Source organism: Marmota flaviventris, chromosome 1 (assembly GCF_047511675.1).
Source record: "Marmota flaviventris isolate mMarFla1 chromosome 1, mMarFla1.hap1, whole genome shotgun sequence".
NCBI classification, from domain to species: Eukaryota; Metazoa; Chordata; class Mammalia; order Rodentia; family Sciuridae; genus Marmota; species Marmota flaviventris.
Window position 1 is genome coordinate 77569979 of NC_092498.1, and position 19163 is coordinate 77589141.

The following is a 19163-nucleotide window of genomic DNA, read 5'->3' on the forward strand; positions in this document are numbered from 1 at the left end:
CGTCTTATATTGTGATGCCTCCTGCTTCAGTTTTCTTATTAAGTATTGCTTTGTCTATTCTGGGCCGCCTTTGGTTTGTGTCTCCCTGAGCCTTTATCTATCCCGATAAATCCGAAGTTTGGTCTTTTCAGTAATTGCATATTTCTTGGAAGTTCTTTTCATGGTCTCTTAACAGCTTTTCCCCATGGTCAAGTTTGTTTTCAAGATTATATATTTTGTCTTTATTTCCTGACACTCTGTCTTCCAAGTAATATAGTCTGATCATGGTTCTTTCCAATGAATTCTTAATTTGATTTATTGACTCCTTCATTTTGAGGATCTTTGCTTTTTTTTTTTTCTTTTTCAGAATATATCTCTTTATTGAAGCGATCTTTCACTTCCTGTATTTTCTGTCTGATTTCACTTCTTATACCATCTTTTACTTTTGTAGATCAGTTTAACTATGTATATTCTAAACTCCTTCTCTGACATTTCTTCCACTGTGGTGTCACAGGATTCTGTTATTGAAGTATCTTGTTTGTTTTGGGGGGAATTTGTTCCTTTGCTTTTTCATTCTGTTTGTGTGTCTACCCATTTTACACTTATAGTGTCCCTGAAGTTTTCCAGTCCTTCATTGTTAAGGGAGAGACAAATAATAGCAACAACTAATCACCATTAAACCAAATAGTTCCTCCTAAGATGTCTACAATGTTAATTATACAATAAACATAAATGATCTGATCTGTTATTGCCTACAATAAAAACAGTAAGTTTGCAAAAGGGTTTACAATTTTGAATGTGCATAGGGAGAGAGCAGAAATGATACAGGGTGTGATGATTATGAGGGAGGAGAGAAGATGGAAGTAAAAAATTAAAAGAAGAGTGAAAGAGAGGACAATAGAGATTGGGTGTTAGCAGAAGAAAAGAGAGAAAGAGAACCAAAGGAAATAGGTAAGAGAAAAATATATAAAAAGTAATAATTTTTTAAAATTTAAAACAAAAATAAAAGAATACAAAAAACCCCACCTAAAATATACTAATCAAACATTCTAGTCTGCCGCAGCCCGGCTGGCTGGGCAAAATAACCGGGGGGTGACGAACAACTTGTGTACGTTGATACAGCAGGAGTGGGAGCCGTTTATTAATACTAAGAGCCAAGGCGGAATCTGTATGGCCCCTGGCATTTTGCCAACAGTATTGATTGACAGGCGAGGCATTACTGTCCGCCTCTGCCGCTACTTTTGAGTTCTCGCACTATTTTAGAGTTCTCGTGGGGATTTCCCGAGAGTTCCCATTGGTTGGGGAAGTGCAAGAGGAGGGATTTCCGGGAGAGATATTTCCGGCTGGGGGTTCCTGGACGAGCCGAGTGGCTTTAGGGAGGATTCCCCGGGAGCTGTGTGAAGTGTTTTCCTGCAGTTTAAAAATAAAGTTTGTTCCTGCTTCAGTGGCTCGTGATTTGTGCCCAGCCGGACTGCGGCACTAGTCCTCAAAAAACTGATCCATGAAATATAACTGGCTTCAAAAATGCTAGAAATGAGAACACAAATATGAGGCTGTATAAATATCTGTGTACCATTAAGGTTACAATTAAACAGAGAAAAGAAAGGGAAAAAAAGAAAAATAATTCTTGATGAAAAGTTAAAGAATTCTTTCTGTTGGAGTTCAACAGATTCTCATCTGCTTCTTCTCAGCAGTTTTAGGTGGAGTCATCTGGAGCATGATGCTCCACCCTTCAGATTACTGGAGTGGGAGAGATTATCCTGTAGGTGGAATTCCTAGAGGCAGGGTTTAGGCTTAGGTGGACTCCAGGCTCTTTAATGAATGCCAGTTGGTTTGGAGATTTTAAATCAGCTCACCTCCAGGGTGCAATAGTTGCCAGTCTAAACTGGAAGTCTATAACCCAGGGATCTCTCCTGGGTTCTATTCCTGTGGTAGAAGAGCCAATTCCTAGTCTCCTGTGGCAAGTGCAGCCCCCATATTTCCTGGTCTTGGGTTCAGTCTCCAAACTCATTCTCTCCCATTCCCAGCCTTCTGAATTCCCAACCAGAGGTGTGTCTCTCAGCTAGTCCTGCAAGCACCTAGGTTGGATGGGGAGGGGTATAGCTGCGTGGGTTTCCACAACCAGTTTTCCATGACCAGAGGTATAAACCTCTCCCCGTGTTTGATTTTCTCCTGGTCACTTAAGCATACTCTTTGGTGTTCAGTGTGTGTTTATTGGGCCTGTATTTTAGGCCAAACTCGGTTTTGCCAGGAATCAGCTCCTTCAGCTACCATCTTCTGCATCATGGCTGCAAAATGGATCCTTCCTTTGTCCCTCACTGGCTGCCTGGAGAGATGGTGCTTCTTTCCTGCACAAGGATATTGTGCAGCGCACCTTTCAGTTTAGTTGGGCAGAATCCTTGATTTCTAAATGCTCTGTACCCAGACACGCCTCAGGCCTCCTAAAAATGTGGGTTGCTTTAATTCCCTTATGGCTCCACTTTGCTCAGAGAAGGGCAGCTCTGGCTGGTACTTCTGGCCCAGCAGCAGCAGTGGCTGTGCAGCTGGTGCTGGTGCTGGTGCTTACTTCCCTATTTTATTATATTCAATCTCCTAAGTCCCTGATCCTCTTATAATGTCCAGTTTTAAATTCCAGTGACATCCCCACCTTTTTTTTATTTTCCATTCACCCACGTTGCTGAGAAGTAGTTACCTATCTGCTTTCTTGGTTTCACTCCACAGAACAGCCAGGAAAGCATCCTCCTCTATTCTCACATCTTGAAAAAAATCCCAAAGTCTGCATCTTTACTTGCTGTTTTCCTCTAAAAAAAAAAACCAGTGTGATGGATAATAGTGAATGATTTCTATACACTCTGTGTTTAAAAAAAAAGATAGGCATGACATATTTAAATTTCAGAAAAGCTAAAATATGAGGAAAAATAGGATACCAATTAAAGTTTCTGGGGCTTAGCTTTAAATTTAGCTCTTTTTTCTCTGCCAAATCAGAAGCATAAATTTCTTTTACCAAGGTATGTGGAATGTCTGTGTTTGTGAGATATAATTTTAATCATTTTGAAGAGATTTTTCAGAGATAAAATAATAGCCTTTCTCTGACAATATTTATAACAATTTTAATTTCCATTACTAATTTTGCAACATTTTTCCCTTGTAGGCTCTGAATGGATTTGTGCTGGTTGTCACTACAGATGCTTTGGTCTTTTATGCTTCTTCTACTATACAAGATTACCTGGGCTTTCAGCAAGTAAGTATATTTTTGTTATTTAAACTACTTTTTAAGAAAATGAACTTTCTGCTTATATTTTGCAGTTCAGGGACAGAGTTAACCATTTGTATACATAAAATATCAATTAAAATATATAGATGATATAAAAATAAAAATGCTATATTTGCAGCCAATATATTTTTTAATACTAATAATTTATAGCACTGTGATATCTTGAAATTTTGTATGACTAGTGGTTATTGTGTTTCTTGTTTCACTAATCAGTAATCTCATATAACAAACTTTAAGGCAAGTAGAGTTTATTGGAGCAAAAAAGAAAATATTTGCCATCAAATAACATGGTTCGCAGAGGACATATGACAACTGTGAAATTAGTGAGGTGCTATGAAAAGGTACATGTAAAATGTCATGGTTTGTACCTTTAATTATGATTTATGTGGATTATGGAAAATACTCTAAAGGAAATAGATTGAAGCCAAACTAAAAAAATGTGTAGTGATCAGATGGCTGTACAAGGGAACCCAGCTGAATTAGAAGCACTGTAAGCAGTAATCTGGAAGTCATTGGAGGAAGTCGACATTTGGCTCATTTAACAGCACTGAAAGGAAGGGTGAATAAATGGAGTTGTAAAGTATTTTGCATATTTAATGGACAAGAACATCTGATATGATTTGAGAACAAATTGTAAGTATATTCAAATGCTTGCTGTTCTTATGTATCTAGACCTTACATGTGCACAAAAATCACCTAAAGAAGTTGATAAAATCTCTGTGCTCCATTCCCAGATATTCTAATTCAGTTTGCATTTCTAACATTCTCACAGGCTGCTGGACTGAATAACATTGTCTATATAATGTTCTTATACAGACTGTGTTTTTTTCTATATTATCAACACAATGGACTAAAGATTTTTATTTATAGGAATGTGTGTGCTTTAATTTGTAATTTAGGTGATAATTCTGGCAATTGCCTAATGGATGGCATAGAGACAATTTAATGCTAGTAGATTAAGTTCCTAGAGAGATTTAAATTTAAATGACTAAAGCAATAGAATCTGGCTACTGTCAAAACCTAAATTTTAGTTTTCTGTGATTTTAAAAGAAATATATTAATGTTCACAAAAAAGTTTGTTTAAAACTTAATGAATTACATAATCGTATTAACCATGATTTGACATCATGATTTATATCAATTGAGAAACTCTTAACTTGTGTTCCATTTTAACTTCTCAGGCATGCACATTGCCTGGATTTAAGAAAACTTCAGTACCTGAAACACATGTGGTAGATTAAGCCACCATTTTTTCAAAAATATTTTTTAGTTGTCAATGGATCTTTATCATTTATTTATATGCGGTGGCTGAGGATCTAACCCAGGACCTCACACATGCCAGGCAAGCACTCTACCACTGAGTCACGACTCCAGCCCCTTAAGCCACCATTTTTAAAGTTGCTGTTTGTGACCCATTAATGGATAATAATGCAGTTTATATAGTAGATCACCATCCAACCTTTTTTTTAATTGCTTAGAATGAAATGGAATAATAATATAGAACACACAATATCATCACACACAAAATTGTTTCATGAAACTTGTGTGTGTGTGTGTGTGTGTGATCCTGTATCTGATGGCAGATATGTATCATGCCATGAGTTGCATTAAAAAAAAAAAAAACTAGGAAAACTAATTTAAAGGAAGGAGCTCAGCACTGAGGTAAATGCAGAGAGGCAAGAGGAATGAGGGATGTGATATGGTAAAGGCATGCTCCCTTTACACAAATGGAGTCTGCTTGTATCAAAAACTTAATATAAAGAAAACTTTTAGGGAACAGTGAAGGAAATACAAAATGAATACTATTAAGAGTAAAAAAGTCAAAGAGACCTGGGTATTAATGGAAGGATTCATGGAAGAAGTCAGATTTAAAAGATCAATAAGTGGATAAAGAACAAAAGCAGATCTTAATATTGTACATTTAAGGAATGGGGAGGTGACCTATTTGAAAAAAAGTATGCATGGTGGAAAGTGATGGCAGGTAGCATTGGGTTTATCAGTTATAATGCTAGTCTCTCTTTCCAGCTTTTCCTATTTTGGATGACAGGGAGCTTTGGCAATCATTTTATTTACATTCATCACCACTAACAAGTAGGTTTTGAAATTGCTTCTGTAGGCCATAAAATTTCCTAGTCAGTGCTGTCGTCTAATTTCTTTGTCTTTTTTCTTCAGTCTGATGTAATACATCAGAGCGTGTATGAACTTATCCATACTGAAGACCGAGCTGAATTTCAACGTCAGCTGCACTGGGCATTGAACACTTCTCAGCATACAGACGCTGGACAAGTACTTGATGGTAAGAATATTTACAAAGGATGGTGTTGGTGGTTTTGAATGTTTCTATTAAAGGAGGCTGGGAACCTTTAGGATACATAATTCCATGCTAAAGATAGCAAAGAGTAAAAGAGGTGAAGCTGTAGCTATTAAGCAAGAGCCAGGTCACAGAGCTGGGGCTTTAAGGAATATTTGACAGATGAGAGCCATTGAGGAGTTTCATGTAAGAGAGCAATACATTTTTATAAAAACATTTTAATAAAAATAACTGGCAACATCATGAAAGGTGAGAAGAAAGCACAAAGTTGTAGTTGGAGTATGTGTAAATAGTTCTGATTAAAATGCACCAAATAAAAAGTAAACTAGCATAAGCAAATATAGAAAGGCCTTTTATTTATTCATTTATTTATTCTTTAATTATTTATACATATGTGAATTGTTTCCAGTTTGCACATAATGCTGTTGTAAACATTGTTTCACATGGTAAACATAGGTAGGCATTTCCATTGGGTATATGCCTTATCATTTTTTATTTGTTGATTTTAGATAATACATGGCAGTAAGATGCAATTTCAAAAATTATCCCTACATGGAATGCAACCCAATCCAATTTTGATTCTATGCTTGTGGTTGTACATGATGTGGAATCACACTGGTCAATTATTCATATATGAGCTTAGGAAAGTTATGTCCAATTCATTCTGCTGTCTATTCACATACTCTTTCCCTTCCCTTCATTCCCCTTTGTCTAATACAGTGAACTTCTATAGTTCCCCTCCCTTCCTTCCTTGTTATGGGTTAGCATCTACATATCAGAACATTCAGCATCTGGTTTTTTGAAACTTGCTTATTTCACTTAGCATGATAGTCCCCAGCTTCATCTATTTACATGCAAATGCCATAATTCCATTCTTCTTTATGGTTGAGTAATATTCCACTGTGTATATATGCCATATTTTCTTTATCCATTCATCTGTTGAAGGACAACTAGGTTGGTTCCATAGCTTAGCTATTGTGAATTGAATTGCTATAAACATTCATGTGGCTGTATCACTGTAGTATGCTGACTATAAATCCTTTGAGTATATGCCAAGGAGTAGGATAATGGGTCAAATGGTGTGGTTCCATTCCAAGTTTTCTAAGGAATCTCCATACTGCTTTCCAGAGTGGTTACACCAATTTGCAGTCTCATCAGCCACGTGTGAGTGTACCCTTTTCCCCATATCCTCACCAACATTTCTTGTTACTTATATCCTTAATAATTGCTATTCTGACTAGAGTGAGATGGAATCTTAGTGTAATTTTAATTTGCATTTCTCTAATTTCTAGTGACGTTGAAAATTTTTTTCAAATTTGTTGACCATTTGTACTTCTGTGAAGTGTCTGCTCAGTTCCTTTGCCCATTTATTGATTGTGTTTTTGTGTGTGTGTGTGTGTGTGTGTGTTAATTTTTTTGAGTTTTTTTATATATCCTGGAAATTCATGCTCTATTTGAGGTGCAGGTGCCAAAGAGTTTCTCCCATTCTGTAGGCTCTCTTCATGTTCTCGATTATTTCCTTTGCTGTGAAGAAACTTTTTAGTTTGATACTGTCCAATTTATTGACTGATGATTTTACTTCTTGTGCTTAGAAGTCTTATTGAGGAAGTCCATTCTTGAGCCGACATGATAGAGTTGAACCTACCTTTTTCTTCTAGTAGGCACAGGGTCTCTGGTCTAATGCCAAGGTCCTGATCACTTTGAGTTGAGTTTTGTGGAGGGTGAGATATAGGGGTTCAGTTTGAATCTACTACATATGGATTTCTAGTTTTCCCAGCACCACTTTTTGAAGAGGCCATCTTTTCTCCAATTATGTTTAGAAAAGCCTTTCTTGATGCAAGCAGTTTTTTCAGAAATCTGTCAAAGTGTTAAGAAAACAAAAAAGACATTAAAATATGGAAATTATTAATAGTGATAGCTCAAAAAATGTAAACAAAAATTAAGTTCTGTGTATTAAAATAAGTTTTTGGTTTTTTTGAATCTATAAGGTTAACTGCCTAGAAAAACTACGTTGCATATAATAAAAGATTAAATTGGAGCAGACTGCCAGGTAGACACCCTGAGAGTGGAGTGCTGCACCTATAGAAAATCTGCAAGGGGTTTCTTAAGGGGAGACCATCTTCTAGTGGAAACAACTGCTGCCACTTCTTCAAAGGGCAGGGTTAACATTCTTGGTTGGGCTGTAAGGGTCTGTCACCAGCTGGCTGGGCTGGCAACTAAAAAGCCACACAAACACAGAAATACCTTTTGTGGGGTCAGGGACGGTTCTGAGAACTCAGATGTCAGCTCCCGTGCTGGAAGGCAAGGGGAGCAAGGGAGGCAAGAGGGAGCACATCTGAAACCCCCTTATTTATTAGGGAATAAGCCATTCATAGAATATTCCACCCAAATAAGGCAAGGGATTGGGTTCCGAAGGGTGGAGTCTTGCTTGGTGATGTCTTGTGGTCAGCAGGTTGATTGACATCTTGGAAAGCCACCCCATCTCAGGTGCTGAGTGGGATCACAGGCAGAGCAACAGAAAAAGGCACACATGTTTCACACACCCAAAAAAGTGCATAGTGCCAGACCAGTCCCCTCATAGGCTCAAGTGCACGTAGCTCACACACACAGCCCATAGATGGCTCACGATGAGGGTCAGCTGATTTGGGGAAGGGTAGGTTTCTATTCCTAGTCAAGGCAAGTTCTTGCTACAAGCTAGGCTTCAGTTAGCTAGCAAGATTGTTTAAAGTTAGGTTTGGGTTAACTAGAAAGAGGGGGAAGGCACTTTCCTAATAGAATCATTTCTGAAAATGATTTTTTAAATTCAGAATACAAACTTCAGTTTACATGTTAACATGAGTTATAACTGTTCAAACACTTGATTTTACAACAAAATGGAAAATAAAATTTGTGTTGCTTTTATTTCTACAGAAACTCATGGCCTCACACAGCCAGGAGTCTATTATAGCCCAGAGCAGCTTCCTCCAGAAAACTCTTCCTTTATGGAGAGGTGCTTCATATGCCGGCTAAGGTGTCTGTTGGATAATTCATCTGGTTTTCTGGTATGGTACAAAATCTTAAACTGACTTTTTCTATGAAGGCATAAAAAATACAAAAGAAAAGTTCATTGAAGCCCTTCTTTGGTCATAATTAAATTCAGTCTGAAAAGTTTACTCAATAATTTAAGAAAAGCAAATTTTTAACATCATTATTTCAGAGTTTGACTATTTTCCATGACTCAGAAATCCTGTTCTTTAATAAAACAATTATTAATAATTAATAATAAAAATTCAATGAAATAACATGAAACCTTGTATTTTGGCTATTTTAGGGCTTTTTAGTTTTGACATAGAGAATTAAATAGCCTTTCTTTAATCAGAAAATGCTTACCATCTTGGGGTTTAATGCTTGCTACACAAGAATATTGTGTCCTTTTCTGCACACCTGAAAAATGATTGTGTGTTGATGACTGCAGACTCATGTCTGACATGGGATGATGTTTCACTGTGTAGTCTGAACACCTGTGTGGAATAACAGTAGGAAACAGCTTAGGCAGAATACTCAAGAGTGGAAGTGGTCTATTCCTTAACTGTATCCTTTAACAGTTCACTCTACAAATACAGGAAAAGAGAATATAAAACAAATTGCATCTTTTGTGAATTCTTGAGAATTTAAATCAGATAATAAAATCTTAAATTAACCATTACTAAACAATGATTTGTGTGTGTTTATGAGTGTATATCTGAAGATAGTTTTCCTTACTCTGTGTTAGAGTTGTGCTTTGATATAGGTTTCCTGTTACTGATGCTCATGATTAATTATTATTTATTTTTGAGGTGGAATGTCTATGTGCAAAAGACATTCTGCCTTGAGCTGCTGTCAAATTGATGTCAGACTCATCCACTGGGGTGATATTGTTTTAATCAACTAACTGATCTTTTCTTGTTTAATTGTCTTTATTTCTTGTTTTTAAAAATTATTCTTTAATAGCACTCTCCATTCTTCATGTGATTTCATGATTCATTTTAGTGTTTTAACAAAATTGTGTTTTATCTCCATGAGGAAGATTACAGTGAGCTATGAAACATAGCTTATGCGTGTTTGAGAACTGATCTTTTCTTGATGACCTTATTACTGTTTTTTCCATTGAGAAAACATATAGCAAGTGCATGGTATGCAAGGAGCTGTGGTAGGTGAAAATGATACGGCAATTGCAAACCTAAAAAATGATACAGATATTTTTCTCAGGACCATTAGAAGCATGGGGTGGTTTTTAGAATATTTCTCACTCAACCTTTTGGGATAGTTTTAGTTGGCTTTCTGTGGAGAGAACAGTGAAAGTAAGTAGCAGTTCTCAGCTTCAGGAACTTTTATGCAATTTCATAAAACTGAAATTTCAACCATTTTATACTGTTAGTTTTAATGAACTATTTTTGTTTTTTTAAGGCAATGAATTTCCAAGGAAGGTTAAAATATCTTCATGGACAGAACAAGAAAGGGAAAGACGGGTCAATACTTCCTCCTCAGTTGGCTTTGTTTGCAATAGCTACTCCGCTTCAACCGCCATCCATACTTGAAATTCGAACCAAAAATTTCATCTTTAGAACCAAACACAAACTAGACTTTACACCTACTGGTTGTGATGCCAAGTGAGTAAAACAACTTTTCTACTTTTATTTCATCAAATGTATGTTTTGTTTCAATGTAGGTTATAATATTATTTGTTTATTGTATTAGCCATTATTATTTCACTTTTTTGTGTGTATCCTATTAAAGTAAGGTACTTTACTTGCAGGGTTCATTCTTCTGATGACATTTGTCATTTCTTTTACAATTTTTAGCTCCAGAAGCTTAGTAGTTTTCTAAAAATTGTGTAGTAGAATGATATTAAGCATCCAGATATCATGTCAACACTGTCAGTGCTTTTCTCCTCTAGTATGCAAATGCAGAGAGGTAATTTGACAAATCTTGTCCCCCCAAAGTGAAGTGTTAGCACTTCCAGTGTTAGCATTCTAGATTTTTACTGAAGACTTTCTTTTACCTTTACAGTCTGATCTATTAGATTCACTTTTAGCTGTACTAGTTTTCATTGTTTATCCAGAAGAAAATAGGCTAAAACCTAAATTTATGACTGTGAGCAAGAGAGCAAATTTAGATAGATGTGGTTAATTTTTTCTACCTACTAAAGTGAAATTCTAAATGTCAAGTAAAGAATATTCTAGAAAAGAGCATATAACCAATTTATCCTGATTACTTATGTTAAATTTTAACTCATTCTTATTCTACATTTTTTTTTAAACAGAGGACAGATTGTTTTAGGCTATACTGAAGCAGAGCTGTGTTCAAGAGGATCAGGATATCAGTTTATTCATGCTGCTGATATGCTTTATTGTGCCGAATTACATATTAGGAGTAAGTTGTAATTCCTTACCAATAAACCTGAAAAAAATATATCATAGTGCATGTTTAAACTATTACATTAGGGACCATATTTAATGAAACTATTTGAATAAACTGCTGCTTAATATTATTTTGATTAATGAGAGTTACACTTTTTGTTCATTAACTCCTGTACAGCTGCTGTACAGGAACACTGTTTAATTACTACAAAAATGGCCATATTTGGCCCATGAAGATTTGCTCAGGAATTTTTAAATGGCATTAGTAATTCATAATCTATGTTAATATAGATTTAAATTTAAAAATTGTCAAGTATTGAGCCATTGGAAAACATTCCCTATTTAAAAGGAAATTATTTTTTTCATCTTTTTTTCCCCAACAAGCTGCTCTCTAGACTTGCATGTGGTACTGAAGTCTATCAACTGGTACTTACCCTTCCCTTCAACATTTCAAATGTTTAGTCTGGAGCAAGAGCAAAACAGATATAAAGAACTGTTTTCAAGCCTTTAAAATTTGTCAAGATATGTATCAGAATTAGTGATAAATGAAATATATCCAGAAAGACATCAGAGAGGCCTTGTTTCAAAAATTATCTTTAATGTATTGGTTTGGAGTTTGATAACTTGATTTTTAAATCTTATTTAAGTGATTAAGACTGGAGAAAGTGGCATGACGGTTTTCAGGCTTCTTACAAAACACAATGGATGGACATGGGTCCAGTCCAACGCACGCTTAGTTTATAAAAATGGAAGACCAGATTATATCATCTCAACCCAGAGACCTCTAACGTAAGTACAAAAACTTAGAATATCTCCTAATTTTATTTTTTGATAATAATTTGGTTTATAAGTTGTCTTAAATGAAAACTTAAAATAATTCTAAGACAAATGAGTCTAGAAATCATCATTGAAAAGCTAAAATAATATGTAGAGAAAAAAGAGGGCACAGGTGAGAAATATTGTGAAGACAGGATCAACACACTTTATTGAATAGCTGAACAAGGAACACTGTAGAAAAAACAAACTCCTGAGTTTTCCTGGGCTTATGAAGGAAAGGTGAAACCTAGTGCCCTCTGTAAATACAATGCTTGCTTTAGAATGTATTCTTTAAACACAGCAGTGATTTGAAAGATTTTATGTAATCTATAAATGAGTCCCTTGTTAAATATTTACATTGCAAATGTTTCTCCCACTCTGTAGACTTGCTTTCTATACATGCTTGAGGTAATGATCAAGATGATTTGTTCTTTTATGTATATCAAATTGATAAGTAACATTTATTGAAAAGACAGTTATTAACAGGTCGACTTTTCCCTACTACACTGCATATTGATCAGAGAATTTTATTTCTGGTCTATTTCTAAACTTTCTTGGTCTAGTTCCATTGGTCTAGTTTTCTATTTGTGCCATGATATTGTCTTAATTATTCTATCTTTATTATGTTTTAATACCTGCTTATTTAGCTTTTATTATTGTTCTTTGAAATTGCCTTTGCTCTTCTTTACCCTTTCTATTTCCATATACATTTTGGAAATCAGTTGTCAAGTCCCACCAAAAAATCTGTTGGAACTTTGAATGGGATGATATTGAAACTATAGATCATTTTGGGTAGAATTAATATCTTTATAATATAGTACTCCCTCCCATGAACATGATGAAGGTATGAATGTATATGGTCTTCTAGCAATATTAATTGAGGGACACGAATGTATGTACCTATACAAATTTATGCCCCTCAATTAATATTGTTAGAAGACCATCCTTTTCCAGGATCCAACTTTTGGTTGTTGATTTTGCCTATGATACATTTGTTTCCCATTTCATTATGTCTACTCATTGTTATTTTTTTCTTATTTTTATTGTTAAATTGAAAATATTTTTGCTAATTTTCACTTTTTTATTCATAGGTTATTTAAAAATATAGTATTATTGTGGTATTTGGCATTAGGGGACTTTTCTAGCTGTTGTTTTGCAATTGACTTTTAGCTTAATTCCAATGTAGTCAGAACATTCTCTGAGTGGATTTCAGTCATTTGAAATATGTTATGGCTTTATTCTCTGTTCTCTAGAATATGGTCCGTGTTGCTGAAATATTCCATGTGCTCTTGTAAACAACCCATGTTCCACTGTTTAGGAGTGTAGTGCTCTTTATGTTTCAGTGATCTAGTTTGTTCATCTTGCCTTTTGGTACATTTGTTAATATTTTGTGTGTGTGTGTTCTGTCAATTACTAAGAGATTAGTTGTTTTCATTTCCTTATTACTAATGAACAGGGCATCTCTTCATAACTTTCTAGGACTTTTTTAATGAATTGCCAGTTTTTCTTCTGAATTGTTTGCCTCTCAGATTCACTGAAGCTCTCTATGCTAAATATGATATTTTGTACTTATATATTAAATTATAAGTACATGTATATGTTAAAATATTTCTCTAGACTATATAACTTGATTTATGGATTATTTTGCAAAAATATGAAAAGTTTTGGTTTTCATATTGCCAGTTATACCAGTCTTTTTCTTTAGTGCTTCTTTGTTTTGTTTTATTTAGACATGCCTGTCCTCAGATTCTAAATTGTTCCAGTTTGTTTTTACATTTTTAAATACAAAAATTTATTTTTTTCTGCAGGATATCAGGTTAGGCATGTTACATGAGCATGGAATTAACTACTACACTAAGTTTTTTGGGGAAATTTAAATATATTTGTCCAAGACATTATAGCATCAGTCTTGAGAATAATTTATATCAAAATAATAAAGTCCATGTTACCTCCTGTTAAACTCACTTATAGTATGCTTTACTTGCTATTAGTCTTTTCTGATATCTTCATTAAAATGTTTATGATAAAACTCTTCCTAATATATGCAGACTTTCTTATATACATTTTAGAGATGAAGAAGGAAGGGAGCACTTAAGAAAACGAAATATGACGCTGCCTTTTATGTTTACTACTGGAGAAGCTATGTTGTATGAGATTACCAACCCTGTTCCTCCCATAATGGATGCCTTGTCAATAAGGAATAAAACCAGCACTAGTGGAAAAGACTGTGCTACCACATCAACTCCAAATAAGGATTCTCTGCATCCCAGTTCCATCCTGTATGCCATGATGCAACAAGATGAATCTATTTATCACTATCCTGCTTCAAGTACTGTACCTTTTGAAAGAAATTTTTTTAATGAACCTGTGAGTGAATGCAGTAATTCGCAAGGCAATATCATTACAGTGGGAAATGATAATATCCTAAAACATGAGCAAATTGGACATTCTCAGGAAATGAACCCAACAGTTTCTGGAGTTCACACAGGGCTCTTTCCAGATAATAAAAATAATGAATTATACAGTATTATGAAAAACCTAGGCATTGATTTTGAAGATATCAAATGCATGCAGAATGAGGAATTTTTCAGAACTGACTCTTCTGGTGAGGTTGACTTTAGAGACATTGACATAACAGATGAAATCCTAACATATGTCCAAGATTCTTTAAATAAGCCTACCTTCCTGAGTTCTGGTTACCAACAACAACAGTCTGTGGCTCTGAACCCAAGTTGTATGGTACAGGAACACCTACAGTTAGAACAGCAGCAGCATCTACAGCACCACCAAAAGCAAGTAGTAGCAGAGCCACAACAACAACTGTGTCAGAAAATGAAGCATATGCAAGTTAATGGCATGTTTGCAAATTGGAACTCTAACCAGCCTGTGCCTTGCAGTTGTCCTCAGCAAGACCTACAACAATACAATGTCTTTTCAGACTTACATGGGGCCAGTCAAGAGTTTCCCTACAAATCTGACATAGACACTATGCCTTATACACAGAACTTTGTTCCCTGTAATCAGCCTGTGTTACCACAGCATTCCAAGTGTACACAGTTGGACTTTCCTGTAGGAAATTTTGAGCCATCCCTATACCCTTCTACTTCTAATTTGGAAGATTTTGTCACTTGTTTACAAGTTCCTGAAAACCAAAAGCATGGAATGAATCTGCAGTCAACCATAGCAACTCCTCAGACATGTTATGCTGGGGCCATGTCAATGTATCAGTGCCAGCCAGATCCTCAGCACACCCATGTGGATCAGATGCAGTACAATCCAACAATTCCAGGCCCACAGGTATTTTTAAACAAGGTAAGGGTTTTATAGAGCTAAATAAACCCTTTCCATGATTCTCCCTACCTTATAAATAAATAGACGTAAGTTAACATTTTTTACATCAATTCCTGATTTTAATCTATTATCTGCTATGTTTTTGGAGATAGAATTTCTAATTATATCTGTGATATAATTTTATCTTGTTGTCCCTGCCCACATTCTTGAAAAAGTAAACCAGTTGGCTTTTTGTCATGTGAATCAAGTTTGATGCATAGTTCAGATATGTCATTAGAACCCTTCTAGCAGGAAATACACTTTAAATTAAAAAATGGTTATTTTTTAAAAAAATTAATTAATATTGATGATAACATCTACTCTCTGACTATCCACGAATATATTTCCATTAATGCCTTTCTGTTACAAAATATTTGGTTCATGGGGCCTGGGGTGGTAGAGCACTTGCCTAGCATTGTGTGAGGTCCTGGGTTCGATCCTTAGCACCACATAAAAATAAATATATAAAATAAAAGTATTATGTCCATTTACAACATATGTGTGTGTGTATAAAATATTTAGTTCATTTAAAAGTATATCTAAGTTAGTTTTGAAGAATATCTTGACTACAGTTAAGTTCACTGACCTCTCTTCACTGCATATTTTGAGTATAACAATTTATAAATGTGACTTGAATCTTTATCTCTAATTGTTTTATCTGGCTTTTTTCATACATTCAGTGTTTAATTATATATGAACTTTTTAATAGAAAATGATAGTGAAGGTTTTTTTTAGTTCTTATTCTGACCTCCTTTAATTATATTAAATTTTAATATTCAAGATAAAATAAAATGTAGTTTACATACACAATGGCATAGTTTTCAGCTATAAAAAGGATGAAATTTTGTCATTTGTGTCAACATGAATGAAACATTATGCTAAGTGAAAAAAGGCAGACATAGGAGGACACATACCACATGATTGCAGTCACATAGGGAAACTGAAAGTATTGATTTCATAGAAGTAGAGAGTGGAGTAGAGGCTACCAGAGGCCAGGACAGGAGGCTAGAAAGAGGTTGGTTATTATGTACAAATGGACAGATTAGAGGAATAAATTCTTGTGTTCTGTAGCACAGTAGGGTGACTTAATTAACAATAATTTATTCTAAACTTCAAAATAGCTAGAAGGACTTCAAATGTTTTCATTATAAATAAATGATATTTTTAAGGTACTAGATATCCTCATTGCCCTTTTTGATCATTATGCATTATATGAATGTATTAAAATGTAACCCCCCAAAAATATGAACTTATAAATATGAGTTTATAAAACTGTAGAGAACTATGTAGTTCGATGTCTTTCGTTCCTTTCTTTTTTCTCTTTGAATTTGTAATAGCAGTTCTAGACATGAGACTAGTTTTAGTGTAAAAAGACAAGGAAAAAGCATTTCTGTTTGATAGGTAACTTGATCTATAATTGGGACAATGCTTTTAGTGGTATTTACTAATTAAAAGCATATTACAAATTAGAAATAATGGTTAAGCAAATCATACACTTGATGTATTATTCTTAGAATATTGAAAAAGCTTTTGAAAATCAGAACTTGACACACCCCATGCAGCATCCACAAAGGATCTTGAGTAGGGGCGATGGGAGATGGAGGAAAACACAGAGGCAAAGAAAACACAGAGACGTTTTTAAGCAAAGCTAAGATCATCCTTCTGATGGAGGAACAGTGATTCAGAAGTATATATGGTCTCATAATCAGAAGTTAAGCTGTAGGGGCATTGTAACATTGTAAATTGCTCATGGCTTGTGAGTTATCAAGAGGCTTCTTTGTGCACTAAGAAGGTACAGAGCAAGAAACATTTTTGCAGCTATCCTGTTACATACAGTGCTAGGAACATCCTGCTATTGTCCTGCTGCACCTAGGAAACCCATTGTACTGGAATGTCTGATAACTGTTAAGCATCAGAGCAGAGTCTCTGGGCTGTTATCCTTGTCTTTTGGCAAGCAATGTTTCCCAAGCTTGGCTTTTGCCAATACCGCAGGATCAGCCAATGATCAGGGACCCGACCACTCTCCACAAGAACTATTTTTAGAAAAATCCTAGGTCACCTGCAATCCTGAATATAATTAATTAATTGATCATATAGTCTACTGAGATGAAGTCTGGTCAATGCAAACCTACTGTGACAGAGAATATTTAATGTGATTCATGACTGTTAATCTTTGACCCAGCAATTCCTGTCTAACCCAAAGGCAATCCTAAGTGAGACAGTTGTATCACTCATCTGTACCACCTTCAAAATTTCTTGTCAAATTAATGGGAAAACCAAAAGGTTATGAATATAACTAATATATGCAATATATTCTCAACATGTCTTCACTGAATGGAGGATTTAAAATTCAGCAGTAGTAAAGGAATTTGAAGTTTAACAATGTGCAGGACTGTTTTTTTTTTAATACATATTAATAAAATTATTAAATGGCTTAAGACATTTGGAAGATCTTGCCTAATAAGTTGCAATATTGTTTTTGTTTTCAGTTTCAGAATGGAGGTGTTTTAAATGAGACGTATCCAGCTGAATTAAACAACTTAAGTAATGCTCAGACCACCACTCATCTGCAGCCACTTCATCATCCATCAGAAGCCAGACCTTTCCCTGACTTGCCACCTGGTGGATTTCTATAATGCCAAGTCCAATTTTCACCTGAATTTTTGGATCAGATTAATTTGTGAAGGATCATAGAACAATAAAACTGTAAATGTTGGGCATCAGCAAGTACACATGGAGGCACTGATGCATGTTGATCGCACTGATATTCCAAACCAAATTTTAATCTTTGTTTTTACAAAAGGAGTTTTAAAAACATATCAATGTGGTAGATTATCATCATTACAATAGAAAGTGTGGTACCACAGAGTAGTGAGATGCCATCTACGTTTCATATCACCTGAGCACTGCAGAAGACACAAAACTTATTCAGGGGAACTTTGATATTCTCAAATTAGAAAACTTTATGTAAATTATTTGTCAGAATAAAAATGAAACACTTTCAGTTTGAACTTCTGGGTTCTCATTAGTAGACTGAGTACAAAGTTACAAGACTAACCTATTTCCCTATATTTTTAGCCTCTGCTTTTATCTCAGATGTTAAAATAAATGGTTTGGTGCTTTTATAAATAGATAATCTCAATGCTCTCCTCCTACACTGTTAATCTAAGTGCCTCACATTTTTTCCTACCTATAACACTGTAGGATGTATATTTTATATAAATGTTCCTTTCCTTTTTTAAACTAATAACATTCTTTCGGCACATAAATATTATTTGTTTCCTAAATCCAATCATTTTAAGTAATTCAGGCATGTTTTACTGCACTACTCACCCTCTGTTTTCAGGTAAAGGGTAAATAATGTTTGAAAAGATAATTATTTATTATGTAATCTAGTTGTTTCTAGACTAAATATTGCTATGTGCCTTATGTTGAAAAATTTTGAAAGTAAAATGTCTTTTCAAATTATTTCTTAATTATTATATAAATATTAAGACTGTAGCACTTATATTTCAACAGTGTTTTCCAAAAAGATAATCACTCTTTATACCTTTACTAAAGTCTCCACAATGATAGTTAATGTCTCAGTGTGAAAAAAATTGTTAAATGTAACCATGTTTATTGAATCGCAATGAAGAGAAGAGCTTTATGTCTAGCTTTTTAATTAAATTAAGCAAAGCACTCATTTCAATGTGTATAAATGTCTTTAAAAACTATCTTAGATCTGTAATCCTTTATGATATATTGACTTTATAAATTTCACTTTTAGAACAGTGGAAACGATTTGTTTTTCCTCATATTTGAGGAATGTTAAGATTGAAGATAGCAATGTTTGGTGCAAAGTATTGTAATGAGTGAAATGAATGGTGCATTGTGTAGATATGATGAACAAAATTATTTGTAAAATACTTTTCATATAAGAATACCTTATATATGCACATAAATAATTTGTTTGGGCTTTACATATTTTATCAGTGTATCTTCTTACATTAAATAATGAATTTAATTTTTAAGTTGATATTAAGAAAAAGCCACACAGTTTATTTACCTTTAAACATTAGGTTGTTTTTATGCT

General features: G+C 34.6%; 1 protein-coding gene across 1 annotated transcript in view; it reads left to right on the forward strand.

The window, feature by feature from the left end:
* Ahr (aryl hydrocarbon receptor) overlaps nucleotides 1–18879 on the forward strand; it is a 46719-nt gene extending 27840 nt beyond the window's left edge. Inside the window, exons 4-11 of the mRNA XM_027932762.2 lie at nucleotides 3131–3220; nucleotides 5426–5549; nucleotides 8475–8605; nucleotides 9990–10192; nucleotides 10846–10955; nucleotides 11590–11731; nucleotides 13828–15070; nucleotides 17578–18879. Of these exons, the coding sequence (XP_027788563.2) occupies nucleotides 3131–3220; nucleotides 5426–5549; nucleotides 8475–8605; nucleotides 9990–10192; nucleotides 10846–10955; nucleotides 11590–11731; nucleotides 13828–15070; nucleotides 17578–17724 (2190 nt within the window). The 3' untranslated portion in view covers nucleotides 17725–18879. The remainder of the gene's footprint in view (nucleotides 1–3130; nucleotides 3221–5425; nucleotides 5550–8474; nucleotides 8606–9989; nucleotides 10193–10845; nucleotides 10956–11589; nucleotides 11732–13827; nucleotides 15071–17577) is intronic.
* Nucleotides 18880–19163: the final 284 nt, after the last annotated feature.